Source organism: Salarias fasciatus, chromosome 13 (genome assembly GCF_902148845.1).
Source record: "Salarias fasciatus chromosome 13, fSalaFa1.1, whole genome shotgun sequence".
Lineage (NCBI taxonomy): Eukaryota > Metazoa > Chordata > Actinopteri > Blenniiformes > Blenniidae > Salarias > Salarias fasciatus.
The window spans coordinates 29,838,420-29,848,923 of NC_043757.1; the positions used below are offsets into that span (position 1 = coordinate 29,838,420).

General features: G+C 42.0%; 1 protein-coding gene across 1 annotated transcript in view; it reads right to left on the reverse strand.

Moving 5' to 3' along the window:
• Positions 1-6,063, reverse strand: part of LOC115399841 (rap1 GTPase-GDP dissociation stimulator 1) — a 63,640-nt gene extending 57,577 nt beyond the window's left edge. The window contains exons 1-3 of the mRNA XM_030107423.1: positions 5,904-6,063; positions 2,627-2,749; positions 1,323-1,448 (exon numbers count right to left, since the gene is read on the reverse strand). Of these exons, the coding sequence (XP_029963283.1) occupies positions 1,323-1,448; positions 2,627-2,749; positions 5,904-6,063 (409 nt within the window). The remainder of the gene's footprint in view (positions 1-1,322; positions 1,449-2,626; positions 2,750-5,903) is intronic.
• Between the last annotated feature and the right edge of the window lie 4,441 nt (positions 6,064-10,504).

The following is a 10,504-nucleotide window of genomic DNA, read 5'->3' on the forward strand; positions in this document are numbered from 1 at the left end:
CAACAGAGTGCAGAGACTGCGATTTTTTCCAAAATGGCGACATTGACTGGGAAGCCAGAGCAGCACGCAAACATTAAATTCTGCTTTTTGCTGGGAAAAAAACAGCAGCAGAAACACTCACCTTGTTGCAGCAAGCCTACAAGGATGATGCTCTGGGGAAGAATCAGGTCCATGAGTGGTCCGGGTGGTTTAAAAAGGACCAGATGTCAGCGCGTCAGGTCCGCTCAGCCGTGAAAACAATGCTGAGCTGCTTCTTGGCTGTCCAGGGTCTCGTCCACAGCGAGTCTGTCCCTCCAGGTCAGACTGTAAATCAGGACTACTACATGGAAGTCCTCAGACGCTCCGTGAGGATGTGAGGAGGAAGCAGAGCGTAGTGGCGGAGTGGAGCCGGTTGATCCACCACCACAGAGCGCCAGCGGACACGGCGCTGCGCCTCACGCAGTTTCTGGAGAAGAATGAGATGAATCTCCTCTCCCATCCGCCTTATTCGCCAGATGTAGCCTCGAGTGACTTTTTCTTGTTCCCCAAGTTGAAGAAAGAGCTGAAGGAACAGCGGTTTGCAGATGTGGAGGAGGTGACAGAAAAATCGCAGCCGGCAAAAAACGGCACTTTTACGCGCGGGTCTGATGACGCATTGGTGAAGTGGGAGACACGGCTGGAACGCTACATTAATGCAGATGGGAATTATTTTGAAGGCGACGGTGGTGTTTTATTTTGAAATGTCATAAATAAAAAGTTATAATCAAATTCCGGTTTTTTGTGGGTACACCCGCGTATATCCCTTTTTTGTGTGGATGTGGACTTCTCCTTATTTCTATTTGCTACTATTTGCATGGATCAGTGTCGTGGGTCATATCCGGGAAGTCGTTTTGTTTGTTTTATTTATTATTATTATTTTTATTTTTTAAATTTTTTTCCAAGCAGATTATTGGACTTTTCAACAGCTGGTTGTTCAATTGGCCACAAAGTTTACAGAGGAGCTGGGGGATTTTGCAGGAAACTTGACCTTGCTTGCTATTCTGACTCCAAGACAGTTTGAGTCTGAGTTTACAGATGAGGCAGGAAAGAAGATGACGGATGGATGGATGGATGGATGGATGGACACATGGATGGCTGGATGTATAGATGGATTGATGCAACACCATGGAGCAGAAGAGTAGTGGAAAACCAACATTTGATGGAAACCATTGAACGACAACCTAAAACTTTTGTAGGCACTCACATTACAATGGAATTAAATTTTTTTTTTCATCTATTCCATTCCATATTGATAGTTTGTGTAATATTTATTCTCTGCATAATAGTAAATCAGTCTAACTCACAGTCATCGAAGCAGATGCGTCCAATGGCCCTGCCAGTATTCAGCAGCATGTCTTGATCATTGCTGTTCAGATGGGGAACCAGGACATTCACCAAACCTGCCTGGATGCACTGCTGTCTGACATCACCTACAGCACACAAGGACAGAACAAGATATTTGTGGGCAACATTAAGCACCTGAAGCTGCCATCATTTTACACTACAGGACAAGATGTGTTAAGTCAACCACAGTCATTTTTTTTCAGTAAAAGTTTCCAGTGAGGATCAGGCAGAAGTCCATACAAAGACATTTTATATGTGCTTTAGAGACAAATTTACGATTCACTCAATTGGTTGTACTCAATTTCTTATATAAGAAATATAAGACAATCCATTGATACTTTTTAAAGGATTTTTTTTCTTCTTTTCTGGAGAATTCAAAAAGGGTTTGCAGACTGAAACACAACTCTAAGACAATTTTAGCTTGCTGTTGAACAGTTTTTCCCTTCCACAATCTCCTATTGTTCATGTGGAATTGTTGGATTTTTCTCTGTAAAAGTGCCTTGAAATGACTATTGAATTTGGCACGATGAATAAAGCTGAATAGAATAAAAACAGTTAAATTCAACATTTTTAAACATCCATAATAGGCGATGGCACTCTTGGCACTCGAGGAGGGATGTTGGAGCTTGGAACTGAACCCTAGTGACACAGGGGAAAAGTTGGAGTTCAGCCTGGCTGGAGGCTGGATGTCAGCTATCTGACTTGTTGACTGCCCTGTGGCAGCTGAGTGTTGATTGTAAAATCAGTCCACCTTCAAAACAAGTGTGACATTTCAGTGGTGATTGCTATTCACACATTGAGTGATTGTATGTGTTTGAAATTGTGGTTCTCAATGGAATCCCCTGTGTGTGAATTCTAGATGAAACCCTTTGAGCATGAAAGAGTTCTGAGTTGAACCCTCAGTAAGCGTTATCAGTGAAATGACTACACCATTGCGACGTTCTTTTTAGGACCTCTCATAGGGGGTTCAGGGTGGAAGCTTTCAGAGATAGTTCTGCATACAACCCTCTGGAAGGGTTCCAGGCATATAAAGGGTTCTAAATGGCACCAACAAAGAATGCTTTTTGGTTCAAGTCAGTTCTTTTACTTGTAAGAGTGCATGTCTTTATAGTCATGAGAAACCTATTTAATCTTGACAGTGCTCATTTAATGAAATTCTATTCACAGGCAAGTGTCCATGTTCTATTAATCAAAAACAAACAAACAAACAACAACAACAACACCAACAACAAAAACAGCTATTGCAACTATAGCAGTATTGTACCTTCTCGAGCCATCTCTGCCACCACCAAAGCCACCTGGCAGCTCAGGACATTTTTACACCGCAAGGTCTCGGCCAGTGTTGGTAGGATCCCACTTCTGGCAATTTCAACTGCTGCATATTTCTCTGTGAAAAAAATTTAACCAGAACAAGTTGACCAACCTTCAACCAACTCTCGCTTCAATGTTTGATAAAACACAGAGTTTCAGGGAATTAACAGAACAACACATTCACTTAGTTTATTTGTCCATGTCCATGTGTCTAAAACCAAACACACGCACACACACACACACACACACACACACACACACACACACACACACACACACACACACACACACACACAGGCACATTCATACAAACACGACTTGTATAGCCAAAATTGTGTGTTTGGTTTTGCTTTATTATTAATAAACATAATTTTTGGAATCATTTGTGTCTTCAATGTTTCGTTAATGCTTGTTAATGTGTCATTAATGTTTCACAATTATGAATGAAATGTCAATCTCTTCTGTCCAAGAACTCCAGAATCCTTCAGGTTTTACTGTTAAAATTTGGTATTTGTTAATAATCTAATTATTAATCCAAATTACAAATTAATAGTTTAACCAAGTTTAAGAAAATGATTACAACAAATTGCCTATCTTTTCCTACCAAACGTAGGTGATGCCCTAAGGCAGTGCTCCTCAATTATTTTCTGTTACGCCCCCCTAGCAAGAGGAAAACAATTCGCGCCCCCCCCCACCCCCCCCACCCCACCCACTCTCCACCGCAACTATAAATAATAACATTTGTCTATAAAATTGTTCTACGTTCACCTCTGCATAACATCCTTGTTAACATTGAAGAAAACAAAAAAGAAAGAGATATAGTTCAACTTACAAGAGTGACTTTATTAACAGTGTTTATTAGTCTGTAAAAGAAAAGATTTTAAGTGCATCAATTTTCCTGAAATTCAAAAAATAATAATATCCTTGTTTAAAGGTGCATTAAGGAGTTTTTCAACTTTAAAAATACTTATTTTCCACCATAAATATGCTACACATTTTTAATGATGTGTACAATGTGCCCTGACATATTCATTACTAGTACCTCTAACAGCGCTAAATTGTCACTTGAAAGTTGCAATGCCGGTCTGGCACCAGAATTTTTTTTGGGGAGAATTTGAAAGGAATGACGTAATGCGCGCTCTGGCTGGCCTGATTTAGTTAAGTTTCGTTTTTTCCGCCATTACTCCGCCAGATGCTTAGTGAGCAACAACTGAGCAGGATCTTCCAGAAAGTAAGAACAGACTGGCTTCTAGCACTGCCACAGCTCCACACAGACTCCACCAGGTAAAAGAAACTTAAATTTTACTCGAGCGATACTAAAAGAGTGAGGAAGGAGTTCCCCTCTTCCGTGCGCGCGAGCCACAGGCACGAGTTTTTCACTAAGCTGCATTACGCCCAAGGCCTGCAGGGGGCGCTGTTTTGCATAAAAAGTGCAAACTCCTTAAGGGTTGTATAGAAGATCTTTATTACTTAAAAAAAATGAATTAAAGCTAAAAAATGGCGTTATTAAGCTGTAGCAGCCTTGTTTTTATCATGATCAAAAAAAAAATCATAAACATTAATCAACTCTGGACGTTGTAAAACCAACATTACTTTAGCCAATCAATAATAACGAAGTAGCCTCGCTATCTATTGGTTTTCTAACGTGTCAATCAACCTCTCTACATTTGTAGCGTAGCTGTCATGCTCCTACGCATTTTTCGTCCCCCCTCCCCCATGCGCTCCACCCATGCTAGGCTCTGCTGCCGCAATCAACACCTTTTCACCTGTAGACTTGAGACAATTTTTCTTAATCATAACTGCAACGTGCTGCCATTTGGCAAAAATGTATGTTTTTTTAATCTTAAAACAAGACTTGTATGAAAAAGTCCGGAGAGTGAGAGGTGGAGGGGGGGGTGTTTGTTTATGCCTGCAGGCTGCAGCCACACACAGATCAGCTGTGAGCTCCGAGCGTCTGCTCCAGTCCTGCAGCTCCACACAAACCTCCCTGTCCTCCTCCGATCCACCGAGACCAGGGACGGCTCAGGTACAGGATTTGGCGCAAGTGCAGGATTTTACTCATATTCACTGTGTTTTGTGTTGTTCAAAAGGACACGTTGATAGCTATGTGTTAGCGCTCTGATGCTAAGTTGCTACATGCTACTTTCTGTGTAAGGAGGAGGCGGTCCTCCGGAGAGAGCAGGGGAGGAGGGGTGTGGGTCACGCATGCGCAGCATTTCAAAAAGGACTAACAGTCACTGAATTTCTCTCTCCATGGAAAATCCTCTATACAACCTTTAATGCACCTTTAAACTGTGAACATTTTGACAGACTTATTGCACCATTTGCTGCTGGAAAATAAAATTAAACAAAATCAATAAATAATAACAAATTCAAATTCACTTCAGCAACATTAACTCAGGAGCACAATATATAAAACACTTTAACCTACAAAACAAAAACCAATAAAACAATTTGTGCTGATTTTTTTTCCTTTTTTTCATCAAAATGAGGAAGCCAGGATTAATGGCTACAACGAGCAGGTTCTGCAGTGCACAGCTTCTCAGAGGAGGTTTGAAGCATGATACTGCAGCTCTCAGCTCCTGCTCAATGTTCAGCTGGGACCTGGACCTGGTCTTCAGTGCAGCAGCAGCAGAGAAGCCAGACTCACAAAGGTCAGATGCTGCTAAAGGAAGCAGAATGCCCACAGCCCTCTGCCCTGAGAGTGCATCCTGCCTCTCTACACTCAGAATTCTCTTTTGACTCACTGTCTTCGTCTCTCTCCACCTTTCTTTTCATCCCTGTTAAAAATGTCTTCATGTTGTCTCAGGGTTTGTTTACTGTGCTTCACATCGCAGCTCATTGCAAAAAAACCTACACGTAGAGACTCTGACAGTGAGAGCGCCACTGCCAACTGCTGGAGTGGATATGCAATTACACTTTATTTTAGTACGGAGGAAAAAAAAAAGCATGTTCCCCGGCATCGCACTGCGCCCCCCCAGTTTGAGAAGCACTGCCCTAAGGTGACCAGATGAAAATCAGATCCCAAATTCTTTGATTAATAGTTATCTTTGGTAATTATTACTGATAGCCAAATTCATTAAGTTGAAATCACAACATTATTGGTGTGGCCGATGTGAGCCAGATGAGCATTAATGGTGTTAACCCCAGCAGGTAATAGGGCTAAAAAACTGCAATGATTAAACAGATCCATATGAGATTGGAAAGACAAAAGGAAGCTGATGACTTACGGTTTTCCAACAGTGCATTCAAAACTGTATCCAAATGTGGCTTGAGCTCCTCATCAACCAGTTCCGTACTCACAGTGATAGCCTTTAAAGCCTCGCTTAAAGAGTCTGCAAAAGAAACAATAATGTTGCTGTTGACCTCCTCACACCAAGTTCCAATCATACATGGTGGGAAAACCATTTAATGCGGTGTCTTCCTTTCTGTCTCTCTTTCATCCTTATGTCAAGGGTGACATTATTCTGAAAATCCACAAAGAGGATACCATACCCACACTGTTAGAAGTAAGGACTCTAATGCCTTGGTTCCACCTTCCCTACTCTACTCGGCTCAACTCCATCCCCCATACTCAACTCGACTTGACTCGGTTTGGTTGCATCCCTACTGCCTTGTTTGTCTCCATGGAAACCCGTCAGTGGGTGGGGAAATCAGACGGTAAACATTCAGCTGCTCCGCGGATGTCAACAAGCTAAACAACACAGAGGCTGCCATGTTTCTTTTTGCGGTTTTGTCGCTTTTTGTTGAAATAAGAGAGTCATAAAATGTTACAAACACCGAGAAATAAAGTGAAAGAAAAGTATTGAAGAGTCTGGGAGGCCCTGCAGCGGAATCAAACCAAAGTCCAGTCATTAAGACCTGTGAGGAGATGACGGCTCTGGGTGAGTTTCCAATCTGTAACTGCAGTTATTAAGAGAAGTTTGTGCTTTAAATTATATTTCTCCTTCAAGCAGTACAGTCAGTGATTAGCATTAGCTTCAGTAATTAAAGAGCATTTCTGTTGTCTGTTGTCAGCAGCTCAGAGGAGTTTTAAATGCCGAGATCAAATTTCAGATGCACGGTTGAATATCTATTTAGTGCACACAACAAATCCAGGAAAAGTAATAAAAATTGAACAAATTAATAGCCCATTTTCAATGATTAGCATTGCTGTTACATTAGAGGGATCCAGGTTCTCAATACCTTTCCCTGCATCAACTAGTCATTAAGCTATACGCAGGCCGGAACAAACAAAGATAACTATTGATATTTTACAAGAATGAGAAACACTAACCATTAGGGGACTGTTCATGTCTTGCCTGGTGACATTTTAAGGAGATTATCATTTTAAATGTCATTATTTTAGATATTTGTGGACGCTAGTTGTATTATCAATAGTACCAGTAGCAGTCCTGTTAACTCATATTAATATCTATTGAAAAGTCCTAATGGCATCTTTGTTTTTATGTAAATTCATTGCATATACTCTGTTTCTTTCAGAGGTTCTGTCCTATCAGGACCGGCTGGACCAGGCCTGTCGTCTGGACCCACATCTGAGCTGCAGTGGTGGATGAAACGGTTCCAGCTTCCCAGCTGAGCGGTGGAGGGATGTTCCTGGTTCAGCAGCGCCGGAGCCCACAGGTGGAGTGGTAAAGATGTAGAAGCAGGACATGAGGTCCAGGATGTTCTGATGCTTCATCTGATCAGTCACTATTAAGCACGACTGAGTTTTTAACAGATTGTCACTGTAATCAGTTAAACCAGAGTTGATCGATAGTTAAGATGTAAAAACTGTTTTGTACTGCAGCATTAAAGTATGTTGAAAATTGCTGATTTAAGTTTACTCAATATTGCCCTTTTTTTTCCAATCCGTCATTCAATAAATTTGTTGTGCTTCTGCAGATCTGTTGTTTCCATACATGATCCAAAATATTTCACGTAACAATTTTGTCATATTGTTTAAAACAGCAGAGAGTAAACAGAGCTTAAAAACTTTATTGATAATGAATATCAATTACAACTCCACAACAACAACAAATCCAGTTGTTTTATTAATGGTTCTCATGGTTCCCGGCCTCCTCCGTGTTAAGCAGGTTCTGTCAGAACCCAAAACAGCTGGATTGAAAGCAGCATGGCATCACTCTTCCCTCCTGCTCCCTGGATTCTCCAACATCGCTGAGAAGCAGTTCAGATGTTCGTCTCGCTGGATCCGGTTCTGCCTCTGCTGTTCAGGATCCTCAGAAAGGATTTGTGGCAGGACAGCAGAGACGTCTGGCTGGAACAGGGTCCTGGTTCTCTGGCCTAAACAAACAGAGTGATGGGAACTGATATTAAATGTTGTTCAATCCCACAACATCTTCTAGTTTTGATGGTTTTGTGTAACTACTTAAAATTACACACTCTTTTACAAATCCCATTACTGCATTCATACCTGTGTGTGACTTTAAAAAACGTTTAAATATGCAGAGAGATTCAGATGAGCCGTCACATTGTGATTGAGGCTTTTGTCTTGATATCAGTGTTTGTTAAGGAATAACAACTCGATTCCCCCCTGTGCAATTTAGAAAATATATGTCTATGTATTTATAAAGCTGTATGTAGAAACAGTTGGAAGGAAACCTAAGATGCAGAGCAGCTGGTGGAGGAGACGGTCCCTGTGCAGGTGGAGAAGATGGTGCTGGTGTTGATGCTCCGGCTGGCTCAGAGGCTGGAGCTGCTGTCATGGCAGGGAGTCTGGGAGTTCAGATGGGGAGACCAAGCTGTCCTCACTGAATGAAACAGAATACACACACATAAAAAAAATGAAATCAAGTCATTGTGGTTCAAACTCAGTGCTGACATGTTCTATACATTTCGAAATTCCAACGTGATCCTTAGGAGGGACTTTAAAACATGCTTGATAACTTTAGTAGAGCAATGCTGTTGAAGGCTTTAATATTGACTATCTCAAGTCCTTTTTTAACATAATACTAAAGGAAAAAACATTTCATTTCACTACGTGGAGGACAAGAATCAGATACAGGACATGCATATGCTTAAAGAGCAACTAACCCCCTTGACAGAGATTTACTCCGCCCCCCTCAGGATTTGAAAAGAGGCGGGCTCGGCTCATGTGGGCTCAGCGCACGCTGGCACCTAGCAAGTCCGAGCGGTGACGGGCGGTGCGGTGCTCGCACGGAACACGGCGCGCCTGTGGGTTTTCATAACCCACCGACCCTACGTAAATTACACCTGTGAACTATGCAAAATGATCTAACCAACTAACTCTAATGCTAAAATAATGCTAATGCTAAAACAATGCTAATCTGATAATCGCTAAGAAAAAGATCGCTTGCTCTGGTCCGACTCAAACTTGTAGGGGAGGCATCTGCTTATATAGGGCTGTACTTGATGACGTATGATGGATGCAGGGGCGTGGGCGATACGTACGTGGGATGCCATCATCCAGCCCATCACGAAATTCAAATGTAGTAAAGCTGTTGAACTACTTGGGGCGGTAGTAAGACGGTTTTTGTCACAAAAATAGGATTTTAAAAAAGTTTGCACTAAATTGTAAAAGTAATGTCAGAAACGAGTAGACAACAATATAAGTCATGCATTTATACAGTTTATCAGCAAAAAAATGTGATTTGGGGGTTAGTTGCTCTTTAAATTAAAAGTGCTTGAGAAGCTGAAACTTCGCCCGTGGTTCTATTTCATCCCTACTGACCACCAGCGGTCATCCGGGATTCATAGAACCATAGTTACATACATAACTCTCGTTTTATTAAATATCAGGCGTCACATTTGCCATCAGCAGCGTTTACTGCTGGCTTTCTGAGTGTGATTACGTTTCTCCGAGGACAATGACTGCAAACTCCTGAGAGTAGCAGCATCTAAATACATTCTTACACAAACTCTCAATCCAGATAATATATTTTTCTACCTTATAACAAACTCTGTTCAGTAAAATCTCACCATCATCTTCCATCGGTGGCTCCAGCAGCTCCGTAGCTGCGTCCCTTCCGGTGTTTACGAGTAAGTAGCCGTAGATCGCATCCATCTGTTGGAACCGTCTCCAGCCCCGCGCTTTCAGTTCTGGTCCTTGCTATTTCAGTTTTTCTCCGCATTGGGCTGAGGTCCAGTGTGATCCATGGTCTGCCACCGACTTGGGGAGGTCTTGAAAAACTTCTGGCGGCACCGTCAGCTCCCGCTGGATCTTTTCATCCCCCACTGAACAAATGAGCTCCTGAACCTTCCCAGCAGACCATGGAGTTACTGTCCGCTTTGCTGAAATTGTTTTTATTGCTATTTACCATCCAAGCTCTTCTGTTTCTCCTCCGTATCAGCGCATTAATCATGGCGGAGTTTTAGGTTTCACTTTAGCCGCAGCTGGTCGCTGATTGGTTAAAATCACTGACCAATCAGCGACCAGTATGTGTTTGACGTCACCTTTCCAGCCCAACTCAACTCGATTCAGCCAGTGGCCAGAGCAGGGCCGGAAAACTTACCCGGGTTACAGCAAAGCGGGTGGATGGAACCGCCCTCAAGCGGGGTAGAGCCAAGTCGAGTAGAGAGACAGTATGGGAGGTGGAACCAAGGCAAAAAATGGTTCTTCTTGAAGGACAGAGGTTCTTCTAAGGTCCATTTGCTTCTGAATAACCCTCTCTTGACAAAAGGGTTGTTTGTAAGACAAAGGGTTTCTGTAAGAATCGTTTCAATACGGAAAGCCCTCAATGGAAGGAATTCTTAGATACGGTACAATCAAAACTGTCATAATAAAAAAGAAATACAGAAATATAAAATTGGCTCAATAAACGAACTGATATGCCAATAAATCATATAAATCTACCTTTTTGGCATGCTTGCC